We start from the raw sequence: 16,337 nt of genomic DNA on the forward strand, positions 1-16,337 counted from the left end.
TAGAGTTAGATGTCTAGTCCAATAAAATTATCGTTGAGGTGATCGGCCCGGTAACACAATGAAATATTCTTCTCGTGTTAATTTGTGTTATTCAGGTGTTGTTGTGTTTTGGGAATATTCTCGGTGTTATAATAACACAATAACACATCAATAATACTTAAATAACACACAATAACACTTGAATAACACGATGTGAATATTCTCTTTTGTTACCGGGCCGATCACCTCCACAACGTAATTTCATTGGAATCTGCACGTAACACTACGTGCGGAGTCCTGATGTAATGTTTTTTCGAAATTTACACCACACAATTCTTTTGACTTTTAAAAAGTTAATAGAAGTGAAATTTTGTATTTGATGTTAAATATTTTAAGCGTTATAAATGTAATTATTAAAATTTGGAAGTTAGATGTGTAAATATATAGGTATTGTATTGGGCCGAAGTTCAAGCTGAACCGAAATTATAGATCTTAATGAGAATTTTATGTCAAATTATTGTTGTTTTTTATAAGACAAGATGATAAAGCTTAGATTATTTAAGAAAAAATGTAAATTGGAGGAAGTAGATTACATTATATTTTATTTATATATTTTGTGGAGCACCATTGATTGTGCAACTTATTTAGAACCATCCTTCATTAAGAAAATGCTCTTGTGATTAAGATATTTATTCTCAATATATAAATGTATATAAACATCCATATACATAGCCAAGGGCAGAATCTGGTTGTCCTGACAACAAATTTGAGATTTTTTTTTTATATATAAATGAAAATTTAATAATCTTTTCTCAATATATCAATTAAAATAGCACAAAATAAAATAAAATATTCACACAAAAAATAAATTAGGTGGTGTAATTTTCTAAAATATATTTAAATTAATGCCATTCTCCACGACTTTTTTTTTTACTTAATTAACAAATTGAAAAATTGTGGCCTCGTTTAGGGCAGTTGTTTTCGTGTGGCGCGGCATGGGGCCGATAATCTGCATCGTTTGGGGCTGTGTTTTGCCGGCAGAGAACACACCTTCTACGATATCTGCCCCAGCCTATCGTTTTGTACACCATCTTCCTCCGGTAGCACATTTCCCTATATTCTCTTTGAGAAATTTTCGTTTCTCGTGAATTTGCACCATATAGTAAATTTTTCGTTCATATTTCCGGTATCACAATTTAGCATATTTTTCATCTACACATACACACTCTGAAGTGAGACAGTGTATTAGATCACTTCAAAAAAATTACTGTGATGGCATATTATGCATAACTACTGATATCTCTTAAAGCATATAATGAGAAAATATTGTAAGAAAGAGCAACAAATTATATTTGTCATCATTTTTATAGTCGCTGCTAGGAAATACTTATAGTTGGGGTCTATTTGACCATACTCATTCAAACCAAATTGTGAATGTTATGTTTAGAAATGCATATTTTTCAATCATACACACTCTGAAACGAGGCACTAAAATAGATTGCCTCAAAAAATTACTGTGATTACATATAATTACAATAATTCTGTTATAAACAGTATTACTAAAAAGGAACAGAATGATCATTTATCCAAAAGCAACTTCCACACAAATGTTTTCAATCAACTGAAACAAACAATCAGTCAGCTTCCCAGCAACAGTTTCCCCACAGCAAATTCCTAAGGCATAATTAATAAGTTGATAAGTTGCAAATGCCCTAAACAGACCCTACATTATCATATCTTAAGTGTGCCGCAATCAAAATCATTTCGAAATTTTAAAATATAATATTTAGCTGAAGAAATTAAAGAACGAAATCAAGATAATGTAAATTTTATAAATAGCAACAGATTGATTACCTTGTATGTAATTGCACAAGTCATCCCTTCCAACCCTCAAAAACACATTTGTTGATGCGTATAACCTCACACATAATAAGCTTAACGACAAAGTTTATCAGCGTTTTGTTGAAATTATCTAAGAATAATTTCAACTGCAAATTACATAATTAAAAAAGTAAAAGTAACTACCATTATACCAAATATTTCCACAAACTTCTCTATGCAAGACAATACAATAATAAAACCCCAATTAACTCCTACCAACAATATAAATAGAAATTACACAAACTAATCACAAATCTCCATTCCTTGATCAGTATAACTCCTGCTGTGCCTGTAACTGTAACTTCATCTCCTTGTCCAACATCTCTAAATATTTGACTGTGTGATCCTCAATGGTAAGGGCAGGACAAACTACTCCTGCATTAACTTCTCCAGTCTCATCTGTGCTTGATTTAGCTAAGTTTTGATCTTTCTTTCTTCTCGAAACTCTTCTTTTGGGCCATTTCTTCTTGAATTTATTCTTCTTTGGCTTCAACGGCTTTGCTGTTGCTGCTGCTGCTGCTTCAGGCTGTGATTGTTCGGTTTCTTTTCCTTTCTTCTTGCCAGGAAGCACCGTATAGGGGGAGGCACCGTGCATTCCGGCCAAAGATGAACCTGGCATCCAGAAGTGAAGCACAGCTTGTCAAATATTTAATAAAAAAGGGAATATTTACATACATACCACAAAGTTCCTATGTATTTGCATATTTAATACTTAAATTTCAATTTTTACATATATGCCACCTTACTAGTACATGAGAAGGTGTATTTCACTTTTAAAATGGAAGTATTTTTGGTGTGATATGAAAGATTTGAGCGGTATAAATATAAAAAAATAAATAAAGTTTAGGTGTTAGATATGTTAATACATAGGAATTGAGTGGTATGTATGTAAATGCCCCTAAAAAAAGATGAAGCTTACGCCATGGATTGGTTGGGTTAGAGATGCGAGAGCACACAAAATGATCTGGTCAACCTGCTAAAATCAGTAAGGCTGTTTAAAAAAAAAAAAACTTACTGTTCGTGTTTGGTCATATTTATATGGATGATTAGCTTTAATTAGACTAGTTTTATAATCCCGTTTATTTAATGAGTGCATATACATACATATATTTATATTTATAATGGGCATATGCACATATACACATGATACCATGTATATTCTACAATGTATAAAAGACATTTAAGCCATGTTTGGATTAATAACTTAAAAGCCAGACGTAATTAAGAAGTTTGGCTCATTTGTTAACTAGTAGAGCCAAGTTGCTTAAGCTCACGGCTCAATCACACTAGGTTCTCTGCTGACCAAATAGTAGTAATTTGGCAATACTCAAGTATTCTCTTCGACTCGGACATCAATCACCAATGAATAACATGGACATGAATCACCAATGACCTAATATGTGTTAGCTACATAGACAATGAAATACATGGATAGAGAAAGACGCAGAAGAAGAATTGCTGCTGCGTTTTGCCTAATGTATGAGTACTACAACTCATATATTGCTTGTTCTCCATATATGACATCGACATAATTTAGTGATAGTGGGTTCGAGAGTTGCTTGTAGGGCACCCAACAAAATTTGACAGTATGTTCCATATACACAACTCGTATTCATCGATCTTTTGGAAGAACTACACGGAAAACTACACCGAGAGATGATAGAGTTGCAAAAGCGAATTAGGACGCGTGTATGAAGAATGAGAACTTAGATTTTATTTTTTACCCACCTTTATTTTAATTTTGCATTACTATATTATTTTTTTAAGTAAAATAATATTCCAACTCACCCTTCCATATATTAATACCATTTTATTGTTAATTAAAAGTAAAAATGCGAATTTCTGCGCATTTGAAGAGTGGAAACTTGAATTTTTCCATTTTCAATCAAATAATTCTTGAAATCATTTGAAAGTGTGAAGTTTAATCACTTTTGGACTTAAAATGAAAAAACTGGTTAACATCTCTACCTTGTTCCACAGGAAAATGGATCGAGGGAGAAATCTCTAGTTTATAAGTTATACAAAATTTCATTAAAATTGTACCATTAATATCAATTTTTCTTATAAAGTTCTTCTGGCTCTTCTTAGCAAACACTTACTACCTTTATATGCTTCTTTGATATGCATGTTGTTGGAAGTTTCTAACAATGGAAAAGTTTGCACTCTGTCTTCCTCTTTCAATGCAAGTATTTGTTAACCTTAGGATTCTTTGGTGTTACCAAAGGAGATTTTCTAGTATGAGTTTATAAGAAAATCTCAACTCACTTTTATAATTTTCTCTTCTCAATTACATTCTAAATGCAAACTCTAATTCAAGAAATGAAGATGGGTTTAAGGAAATCCTGACTTTTATAAAACTTTGCAGGTTTGGAGGCTGATAACAAACTTCTTCTTCCTGGAAAAATTTTCCATCAATTTCGGAATTCTTCTTCTCATGATGTATAAATGTCTTCAGAACACTGTTTCAGACATCCAGGTAGGCCATACCGTTCAATACGGCACAAACTTAAGAGAAAATTACATTTCTATGCAGCGCAAGATATGGGGTGCAAATCTAAAATAAATCTGAAGAAATTTCATTAGAGTAGTTCCATTTTTTCAGACAACAGAGTGTTAACAAAATCAATAATTTGGATTATTTTCAAGTTCAAATCAAAATCCAACATCTCAATATGATAAGGGGTCCTTCGCATAGAGAGGATCCAAAGACCGAGCAATAGTAAGAGAAAGAAATAATATTACGTACTTTGAATTGCAAGAAGAGCAGTTCGTGCAGCTTTAATTTCAGCTTCCTTCTTTGTTTTAGCAGCAGCGCCGATGTATTGGATACCATGAATCTCAACAGTACAGATGAAACTATTGGTTCCTGTGGCTTGCCTGGTGCAGTTATATAAAGGAATTGCATAGTTCATCTTCTGAGCATATTCTTGAAGCAAATTCTTACATAGACCTGTTTCATGCTGGATAAAGTATTTTCACTGTATTAGAAAATGATTAAACATGAGAAAAAACTACTCCCAACACTTTCAACAGATCAAAATTGATAAGGCAGACCTGCTTTGTTTGGCTTATACACCATCTAAAATGTAAATTTGCATTTTTATAGTAACAAAAACCTCAATTAGTGATTTTCATTTATATTTCTACGATAAGCATTATTGAAGCTGCAATAGAATAGAAAAAGTTCCAAACTCTTTCGCACTTGTGAGTTTCTTTTCCCAGGGCAAACACAATAAAACAAAAAGTAGCTCTGAATCAGGCACAATTCTCCTCTTCACTTCTGCTTAGTTGCAGTTCATTTCAAAATTGGATTCCCAATCTCATCTAATCCTCCTCCCCATTCCAAACGATAAAAAATTTAATAGTCAAGCCAACAATTGATACGTAACTATATTCAAGTTACACTGCAGCCCTACAAACAAATCTACATTTGTAGAGGCATAAAAATATCATAAATAACATGTGCATAAAGATGCAAATATGCATTGATATTCATAAAATTTATGATCTAAATATTGAGCAAAGCTCATATCAATCCAGGTCTAACACTATTCAAGTCCAATTCTAAGTTTGCAACATCAGTTAACTTGTTGATTCAAATACAAGATCTATCGATGCAAGATTTCTATGCATCCAAGGGTCCAAATGCAACTAGCATGATGCAATGAATAAATCATGCAAAAAAAGTAGTATTTGAAGGACAAAAGGCAACAAAAAGCATAAGAAACTACAATATAAAACTTTATTGAATAAAAGTTTTTTGAGTCACAGACTATCACATTATAAATTTTACAATCATAGATCCATAGATAAGATTGACAAAATCAAAACTCATTTAGCGAGCTAAAATTCAATTTTTAATCGTCCAGATAGGTTCTTTAAATATAGTGTTGCATTGCAAGATAAGTAGAGGAACCCACAGCCAACGGCTAATATAAGCCAAAGGAATCTGATAATCTACAGCATGAAACAACATAGGGCGAAATTGGATTTCCTGTCATCTATATCCAAAAATTCAACAATCAGCCTATATCCAGACATTCATGCATAGCCCATATACAAAAATTAAACCATATCAAAACAACAATGCAATAGTCCAGCCGATCAAAAACTTGATCCAATCACCAATCAAACTAACGCAGAAATTTTGCCAAACCAAATATAATAGCCTCATCAATATGGAATTAATAACTGAGGAAACATCCAGTTCGCATATGCATCAATCATAAGCTTGTACAAAATACTAAAAATATATAATGATAAAATGAAATAAAATAAACTTACTATAATAATTTTTGCTCAAATCAATCCTTCGATTGATGTAAGTGTAAACATGCAGATCACCATTAAATATGGCCAATTTAGACAAAAGATTTGAGCCAATGAATATAATAAGTAGTATCATTAAACAAATCAAGACATCAATTTTGTACATTTGACAATATAATTCACAAGTCTTCACAAACCATGCGTGTCAAACCAACACATAAATTATCTTTAAAACCCAAAAACAACAACGAATGCAATCTCAACATAAACATAGACTCAAGAGTAAGCTAAGTCAATTTTTTATATAGCAAGGCATTGGATTTGGATTAACAATAAGTTAGAAAGAGAAGAGAATCAAAGAATTGGCAACATGTTCAATAAGGTAAATTCAAATATACTGAAAATTGGATTAATGCTAAAATTTCCAAGATTTTTAATTTTTAGGCATTCATCCCAATGTGCAGCCAAAATTCAAATGGCCTTGATTGTATTACATTTAAAGGTTCATAAAGGAAGCCTTGTTATAATTGCATGCAGCATAAATTTATTCCTAGACAAACTCCACATATCTCCTGTTTACATCAATAGAAAGCTAAGAATTATTAAAAATTATTGCCCAATTGCCTGTGAATGTCCTCATACATATCGAGCTTATGTTGTATGAATGATCTTAGATTTTATAAAAAGCTCAAGAACATATACATGATATATGATCTTTTTAAGATTTTCTGAGTAACTTTTTTTTGGGAGTCGTTTAATTGTTCCAACAGTCACTTTGTACTCCTTATTATAAATTTTCTATGGGTCTAGAAGTTTTCTTAGTATTATTCTTTGTGACATCTAATTTACCCAAAAAAAAAGATGAAAATTTCTGATCTCCACTTAATTTTCTCAAATTCTTGTCCCTGACATTTTGGCAGGAAATTCCAGCCCTCCTGCCTTAAACAACCAAAAAACACCAAGCAGCAACAAGTTAGAAGGAGATTAACTGACGTTAAAAAGATGGAAAAAACAGAGAACCTGTGCTAGATGATTTCCAAGCTTCAAGCGCTGTTTTAACATACAGACCTCATGGTAATTCACAGGGAAAAACAAAGGAACTCGGCAACCAATCTTGATAAAGTCTAGGACTCCATTATAATTCCTAAACTAGTGACTCCTCCAAAAATCTCTCAGAATAACACAAACTTAAAGTACATTACTAAAAAAATTCAACCCTTTAACAACTCAATCTAATTTTTTAAGAATTCAAATATATCAAAGCTTGATGGTGTGAGTAAACACAAACTCCTCAGGCGACCAGTAGTGCCTCTGGTTATGAAGAGTTTACACATCATAGAACTCCGTATCATAACTCAAATAAAATTATTAGCTCCATTTCATTTTCTCGCTAAACAATGCATTAATGTGCCTTCCCAACTTAACAAGAAAATTCAAATACCTACACCACATGCACCATAAGAAATCTAAAACACCGTATTAAAATTAAAATTTTAGTATAAATGCATTAATGAGTGTTTCCATGATTTTAGTAAAAGCACGATCAAAAGACCATTTCAGCTCTTCTTTCTTAAGACAATTGGTGAATAGAGTCATGACAGCACTAGTTTCTTAATAAATCATATATAAAAGTAACCCACTGGTTAAAACTATGAATATTATGCCTATTAACAAGTGTCGGTCAATCATTAAATTCCTTAACCTACTTAGTAAATAGAAAATTCATAAAAAATATAACAAATCCTAAAAAGATTAGAAATAATGTGACAAAAAATAGTTATTTAAATTCAAATATAATTTCTCAAACTTTCAAAACCTCAAATACTTTCCTAGGACGCACCAAATACTTTCCTAGGATATACCAAATGTCATCTTTTGTTATATTATAAATCATGGATAAACCTCAAATAATTCTTTAATAAAAGAATGCAAAACATGGTTTATCATCTCTTGAAAATACCAAATGTAATGATAATCCAAAATAAATCATTATTGCTCATTCGTATAATACTTTTTTTTTTTAAGTAAATTTTTACTGATCACCATGTTTCATTCTCAGATCAATATTAGAAAGTTCCATGATATCATTCATCATATCTAGGATATCATCTCAAAGGTATTAGCAATTCATATTTAATAGTGATTTTATTGATGGTTATACTACCTACACACATATGCCAAACTCCAATCTTTTTAGACGTAGCATTATTAGTACTGCATAAAGACTCATGCTTTCTTTGAACAATTTCTTAACCAAATCATTAACTTGTCTTTTAATTCATAAATTGGGCATGTCTAGTTAGACTCATACAATAATGAGGCAAGTTAGGCAATGATGGCCCATGACTTAAATCAGATCATCTTGTATGTCCCCAAGTGGTGGTAATTCAATGAAAATCTCATCAAAACAAATATCTTAAAAATCAATCAACATTAATTTAACATAATACATACTCACATTCATGGTACAATCTCATTCAACTCAGAACCTACTAAGGTATATTTCATGCATTCTTGCTTATATCTATATTTATATCTATAGGCAAATAACTTTTACTCCATTAGGAGCACTAAATTATTGCATAAACTAAGCTTTACTGTTTTTGTAAATCTTAGAACAAACTTCTCCCATGAGTCTTGAAAGCATTAGTACTAGATATTCTAGACATTCTAGAATGAGTAAAATCAATATCATGTATCCAATATCTAGCAAAAATAAAATACACAATCCATAGGCAGCATTTCACACCAAATTCTATTAGTATAGCTTGTTCATTGGACATGAACACCATGGGACATAAAAATAAAATTTTTTCTATCCACTATCTCATGTTGTCATCAAACATGTATTGATGTGGGGGCTCCAGAGTTGAATCAGCTGAACCGGTTCAACAGTTGATGTCCGCTATAGTTTGGGTTCGTAGGAAGCTACCCAAGTGTTGTCCACTATAGTTTGGGTTCGTAGGAAGTCACATAGGTGTTGTCCACTATTGTTTGGGTTCGTAGGAAGCCACATAGGTGTTGTCCACTATTGTTTGCTATTTGAAGTTCCTAACTGTTGTCTAAAGTCGTAGGATCATCGTACATACTTCCTAGTTGTTGCTCAAAGCCGTAGGAGGTCGTAGGATCACCGTACTAGCTCACTAGTTGCAGTCCAGAGTTGTAAAAAACCGTGGGATCACCTGCTTGGAGTTCCTAGCTATTATTACGACTTGTTCAGTTGTTTGTCGTTTTCTTCTCTTATCTATAATTTATTTAAATTCCCTGCAAATTATATTATGTTTAGTGAGCTAAACATGCAACAGGGATAGCAGCAGCAGATACATCACGTACACCGGTACATTTTATTTATTGATGTTTTATCATTACAATTTATTCTTGCTCTAACATATTATGCAGGTGTTAATTACAATTTTATTTTCAAAACAAAACGATTTTCAAAAATTAAACAACATTTTCAAAACAAAAACAACAAAAAAACCAAAAACATAAAACGTACTTTTGAATTTACGGGAGTCCCTCGGATGAGATAATCCACGGTTGCTAACGAGACCTCCCCGGTTTAAATGGGTTTTAAAACTCATTTAGACTAAGTAAACTCAAAAGAAAATAGTGATACCGAAACGAGGGAACCGTGTGATCCTAACTGGTGTCACTTTAATCAACTTTAACCCCCCCCATAATATTTGAATGACAACAAAACCCCCGGTGTCACTTTAATCAACTTTAACCCCCCCATAATATTTGAATGACAACAAAACTAAAACTTGGGAACACACCTGGTAAAATCTTTTGAACCTTAGACTTTAGGACTACTACTTCGACGATGAGCATAGAGTAACTTTGTGGGCAGTGCGGCAAGAAGCTTGGAATGGTTTACAAATGGAGGTGGTCGTCATCCTACAACAGCAAAATAAGTCTACACCAGCTAAACTTTCCTAGTCTAAACAACACATAGGATTTCGAGGTAGCTCGCTCAGCGCGATGTAAATCCTCACCCTTTTTTAAGCTCCTGCACAGTCATGCTGAGCAGTATAAGTCCTAACTCGCCTTAGGTTTTGAGGTTGTCGTGTAGAACGACGTAAAATCTCTTATCTCTGCGGACTATTTGCATAAGAAGACTTAAATAATAAAATTGACAAGATTAAACACCTAAATAACATCGTCTCCAAAACTCAACCACACATTAGGATAGTTTGGGAAGTTACTGAGGTCCCTCCTCAGGATCTATGGCATTCCCTACCTTTTACTTTATTTGGACTCCTGAAAATAATTATTCCTATTTGAGTCACTCTCATTTGTCTTTCCACGTCCTACCGTGAAAACCTAAACCTCAAATTCTTGAAGACCAATAACTTTGATCATTATCGAGAGTTTTCTCAAGTGACTTCAGTCATTTGTGATATAATTAACTTAGGGTTTTGCCTTTATAGAGAATTTGGAACCCAAGTAAAATAAACTTTATTTAATCTTTGTATTAAATAAGGGAACTTGTCGGTCACATAAAAGATTCGCAGATCAAATGGATGTCACAAATCTCTTAGTTTGCAGAATTCGGTCTATCGTCGGGTCTACACTTATCTATCGGAATGTGTAGTATTCAAGATACCTGACATGATTATGCAAACTATTAGACTAATGAGATCCATTCGGTCTCATTTTCTAAAAATTAAAACACATTACTTTTATAACCCAAACTATATACCTTATATTTAAATTATATTTTTGAAAATCAATTTTCAAATTTTCAAAAAATTGACCGACACGGTTGTACAGATATAAAATGATATTAGTATGTTATTGATATAGTATAATTCATTGAATAACATGTTAAATATTCATTGATTTATTAAGAAGTTTAACTGGCATATACAAAAAAATTGACCGACACGGTTGTACAGATATAAAATAATATTAGTATGTTATTGATTTAGTATAATTCATTGAATAACATGTTAAATGTTCATTGATTTATTAAGAAGTTTAATTGGCATATACATTTTTTTTTTCTTTTCTTTTGCATTGTTGTAGTTTAAGAGTATGAAAATTCACTAGCAAGTTTAGTTCATTATTCTTTTAAACTAACTTTCTAGGCTCAATAAGTGATTAACGTGAGCGTTATAAGAGATAACATTTATAGAACACGCGGACAAATAGTAATGAGGTAACATTAAATATCTTGCTTTAATTTTTATTGATTGGTATTTTTTCATCTGTTAATAGCAAGTTATAGAAAAAGAATAATGAAATTTTTATTCACAGAGTTTGATCGTCTGTACCAGTTTTGGTTAATGTCAAGCCCCGGATCGGGTTGTGACAATAAACAACAAATATCACATCTTTTTAGCTCCTCAATCATTTGAAGTTCTACCCTCAATGATTTGGCTATCTTGTCATTGGTAGAACAAACACTAATGGTAGAACAAGAAATTGTTATTCTTAAGGGGGAGTGAAAACACCAATGCAGCAGAGAACGACCCCATTACAACATGAATGAAGACAGACAAAACTTTTCCAAGCGGTTAATTAAATAAGCCGAAACCCCCGCTTTTGCCAACATGACAGCAAGTACAGACTGGCATCAAAGAAGAAGTCAGCTGAAAAGTCACGCAGCGATATCATACTATCAACCAAGAAGCTTAGTACGAGATTCTGAAGATTCTTCTCTTCATGAGTCTGCCTCTTTTTTTTTCTAGTTAGAGTAATGAATATTCTAGTAATTCAGAGTCATTCAATTTGAGATTCTAGTGCTTCGAAGTCATTCGAATAATAAGAATTTAAAAAGAGAAAAGAGTAGATTTTTTTCTAGACTTTTTCTTTTCTGGTTGTGGCACAGAACGGATAGGTTCCCCTTTTTTTTAGGTAGCCTTCGTTACTTAATCTAGATACCGGTGGTTGGGAAGCGTCCATTCAAATTAGTAGCTTGTTGAGAAGCAAGTCAAAATAGAGTAACGAATCTTTTCTAGAAGGACTGAAACAGGGCAACCGAATGAAATGAAAAAGTACGTCCAGATCATCAACAAGGTGCCTAAGCGTAAAGCACCAACTCTCCACTTTGAGACTTTAAATCTTTAGTTTGAGCCATCTAAAGTGCTTTTAGAACTGGAATCACGATCTTCTCATTCTAATAAGAACAAGAGATCTTTCTCGATCAATCCCTTTGCCCCTCATTCTTCGAGAACCAAAAAGATCTTTGTCGAGTTTGAATTTGTTCATTTAGGATATGGGCTAAAGATCGAACAAAAATAGTTGATAAAAAATAAGTGGAGAAAGGTGGGAAAATAAAAGAACAAATGCAATAAGTTGCACATTAATGAAAAAACTTTCTTCCTAATATAGTGTGTTGAATCTCACTACTAATTTACAACAACTTTAATCCTTCTTTACCATTGATTGCAATTAAGAGATGCATGTGATGTAGTCAATAGTTTTCAACATCCAACCTACTATAATTTGTATCATATTTTACCTCTCCTAGCCCTTTCATACCACGATATCCTCTAGCCTTCAAGATTGCTTCTTTGAACACCATTTCAACGTGCCCTAATCCTCAACCTATTTCCTGGCACCTTATCAAAAGCTATGTTCGCACACGCCGCACAAGTATCATAACATTATTAACTTTGTAAAGCTCACCCTGCCAATGAACCATTAAACATCAGAAAAATATCATTTTAAAAAAAAACATTTCATATAATCTTATATCAAAAAATCTATAAAGGAAAGTACACATGACGAAAAAAAAAAGAAAGACAGGGTTAAGGATGCAATCAGGAAGGATGGAAATAAAGACAGGGTTAAGGATGTCAATCAGGAAGGATGGAAATAAGGCAGCTAAATTAAGGGTTTTTTATAATTAGAAGTTTCCTTATTTTCAATATTTTTATTCTGATTTATTTTCCTTTTAGTTGAATATTTAGATTAGAAATATGTATTATTAAGTTACCTAAAATTGATTATGTATTTTATTTTGTACATAAAATATATTGTAAGATTGTTATTTAATGGAATGAAAGCAAAGGGAAAAGGCAATCGAGCTTATTCAACATTCAACATATTTTTCTTAAAACTTTGACATGGCATCAGAGTCAAGTTTTGTCCTAACTACCGATAATCGTTGAAGGAGCCTCAAAACTCCCTTCTCGCCGTCCTTCTTACGGGAAGGGGAAACTACTTCTCCGCCTTCAATTCGCTTTCTCCAGGGTTACGTTTTCCTCCTTCTATGTCCTCTCCCCCTCGTGTCTGGGCTAGCCGACAGGGTTAGAGTTACGGCTCCGCTCACCCTACCGAAGAATTTCAGCTTAATCGTCCATGGCGTCACCATCCTCGGCGCAATCGCCTCCATCATCGACGTTCTTCGCCATCTGCTTGCTTCATTAGGCGGTAGCGACGACATGCGCAACACTGATGATGTTCTACCTGAACGAAATCTCCATGTTTGGTCACGGGCCGGAGACAACAAGAAAACTGCAGGGCTCGACGCACCTTGATCAATTCCTGATCCAGATCTCGAACTCCTTCGTCGGATTGTTATTGTTCGCCATAGGATTCCTTCTCTTCATTGTTTCCTTCGTCAACGACCACGACATTCAGACTTTCTTCGCTAGAGGAATCGAGCCTATTCGGAATTCAGCTTATTATGCCTCGCTCTCCAGACGGCGAAAGCCATCCTCGCACTTCACTGTTCACATCCGTCGATTACCCACTGCGATGTGAAGTCGACGAACATTCCTTTGTCCGCTCCACACCGCCTGCAGGGACTCTAGGGTATCATCTTGTGAAATACAAGAATTCTTGGGTTGAAAAAGGGTTTTTATGTTTGTATTATTATTCGTCTGATTCAAATCTTCTTCACTAAGCATTGCTGCTTCTGTGACATCTTCGACTGCTTCGTACGCTTCGCTTCGTCCGCTTTGGCTTCGGCTTCGGCACTCATTCCTAGATCGATGGCTTCGGCTTCGACAAACTTAGAACTCTTAGGCTTCGGCAAAACTTGGGCTTCGACACTCTTGGGCTTCGACCCTCTTGGGCTTCGACACTTTTAGGCTTCGACACTTTTGGGTTTCGACATTTTTGGGCTTCGACATTTTTTAGGTTTCGACACTCTCGGGCTTCGGCACTCTTGAGCTTTGGCATTTTCAGCCTTCGGCACACTTTGGCTTCAGTATTTTCAGGCTTCGGCACACTTTGGCTTCAGCATTTTCAGGCTTCGACACTCACGGCTTGAGGATTTTTTGTCCTAGTAGTGTTATCAGTTTCTTGTTAGCAAATTGATGTTTTCTGATCAGTCAGCATCAATTTGAGGGGGAATGTCAATCAGGAAGGAAGGAAATCAGGCAGCTAAATTAGAAGTTTTATATAATTAGAAACTTCCATATTTTCAATATTTTTATTATGATTTATTTTCCTTTTAGCTGAATATTTAGATTAGGAATATGTATTGTTAAGTTATGTAAAATTGATTATGCACTTTATTTTGTACCTAAAATAGATTGTAAGATTGTTATTTAATGAATGTTATTTAATGATTAATGAAATGAAAGCAAAGGGAAAAGGCAATCGAGCTTATTCAGTATTCAGTCTATTTTTCTCAAAACTTTGACAAAGAACAGGGATGCAAAAGTTCCACTTAACATAGCAGCTGTAAACATTTCAACTTTTTATTGCATGGATCAATATATCTTGTATTGTCAAAATATTTATGGATAACTGAAACAATCATCACATGCTCGTCATTTGAAGCAGAAGTAAGCTTTTAAACAAACATAAAACAAAATTTTTAACTGAAAATAAGCTTGAGGTCAACGAATAAATCCTTGCACAAAAGTACAAACAAGCTGCACATCAATATATGTAACAAAATTGAATTCAAATACAATCTAAATGAAATCACCGAAAAAAGAACGACAAAGCATGAAAACCCATGAAAAAACATTATTTTCATGAAACAAGTCATGCTTACTAGTAGCTAAAAACATGCAAACTTACAACTGTAGGAATGTTCTCTGTAATCTGGCCTGATTTAGTTAGTTCCACCAAAGCAACCTCAGCAGCTGACTGCTCTGCTGCTTTCCGGTTGAAAAATCCAGGCAATGAATCATATTTGACATTGTTAACAATCACTGACGACCTGAAAACAGGTACATGTGAAGGACCTTCCATCAAAGTATCATATACAGGAGTTGGAATACCAACTTTCTGTGCATACTCTTGCAGCCGGCTTTTGAATACATAGCAATTTGCTACCACTAAGACCAAAAAGAAAAAGAATATAAATTAGCATAAAACAAAATAATTCTTGAATAGGATCTGAGCTATTGCAAAATTTATGATGCTAATAAAGTTGAGAGATTTAGGAAGCAGATCAATCACAAAAGAAGGCCTACTAACTAACAGCATGGAAGTTATTAATAAGTAATTCCTAAAAAGTTCATGCAACAGCTTCATGAAATAGTTTAAAATAGATATACTACTTAAAGTAGATAATGCGGGGAGCATAAATTCTATGGAGTAAGTGGGGTCATGCTCATTAAAAAAAAAGAATGAGAAAAGTGTCAAAATAGTAACCCAACTCTTTGTAGGAGGGTCATTTTAGTCTCAGAGTTCATAAAAGTATCAATTTAGCACAATATGGGGACTAATTTAGCACGGTCCCAAACTCCATAACTAAAATAGAATTGGGACTAATTTAGCACTTTTATAAACTCTAAGACTAAAATAACACAATGTAAATTGTTAGGGGACTACTTTGGCACTTTAACTAAAATACACAGCATTCAACTTTGAGTGCTATTTTTACCTAATAAGTTTGAGTGATGTATTATTCACTTGTCGCTGACTTAACATTATTAAACATTGCTAGATGCGGTTATGTTTTATGCTCCCCCATGGAAGGCCAAAATTGCTACTCATGCAGGCTTTTCCTTGCATAATGAGAATGCTATTGTATTTATTTTGTTATTATTTGCAGGAATCCTTTCTCAAGAGCACTTGTGCACGTGTTTCTTAACATCACGGAAAGGTTCTTCCGGTCAAGATGTTATCGTCAGCACCTATAACCACATTTCTTGGTGTGAGTAGAAGGTAACAAATTTTAACATGCAGCCATAACCCCTATACCATTGTGCCTTTCTTGGCGTAAACACGATTGGCCCAACGACTAGCTTTTTTCCCACCCATTTCATTAGAACAATAGAATTCCTATCATT

At 33.6% G+C, this 16,337-nt stretch overlaps 1 protein-coding gene across 2 annotated transcripts in view; it reads right to left on the minus strand.

The window, feature by feature from the left end:
- Positions 1 to 1,984: 1,984 nt before the first annotated feature.
- The window catches only part of LOC110022559 (double-stranded RNA-binding protein 8-like), a 28,263-nt gene continuing 13,910 nt past the window's right edge, over positions 1,985 to 16,337 (minus strand). For both annotated transcript variants that reach the window (XM_020721569.1, XM_020721568.1), the window contains 3 exons: positions 15,118 to 15,377; positions 4,607 to 4,820; positions 1,985 to 2,472 (listed from right to left, as the gene is read on the minus strand). In XM_020721569.1, coding sequence (XP_020577228.1) covers positions 2,129 to 2,472; positions 4,607 to 4,820; positions 15,118 to 15,377 — 818 coding nt within the window. In that variant the 3' untranslated portion in view covers positions 1,985 to 2,128. The remainder of the gene's footprint in view (positions 2,473 to 4,606; positions 4,821 to 15,117; positions 15,378 to 16,337) is intronic.

This window comes from Phalaenopsis equestris, unplaced genomic scaffold (genome assembly GCF_001263595.1).
Source record: "Phalaenopsis equestris unplaced genomic scaffold, ASM126359v1 Scaffold000197, whole genome shotgun sequence".
Taxonomy (NCBI): domain Eukaryota; kingdom Viridiplantae; phylum Streptophyta; class Magnoliopsida; order Asparagales; family Orchidaceae; genus Phalaenopsis; species Phalaenopsis equestris.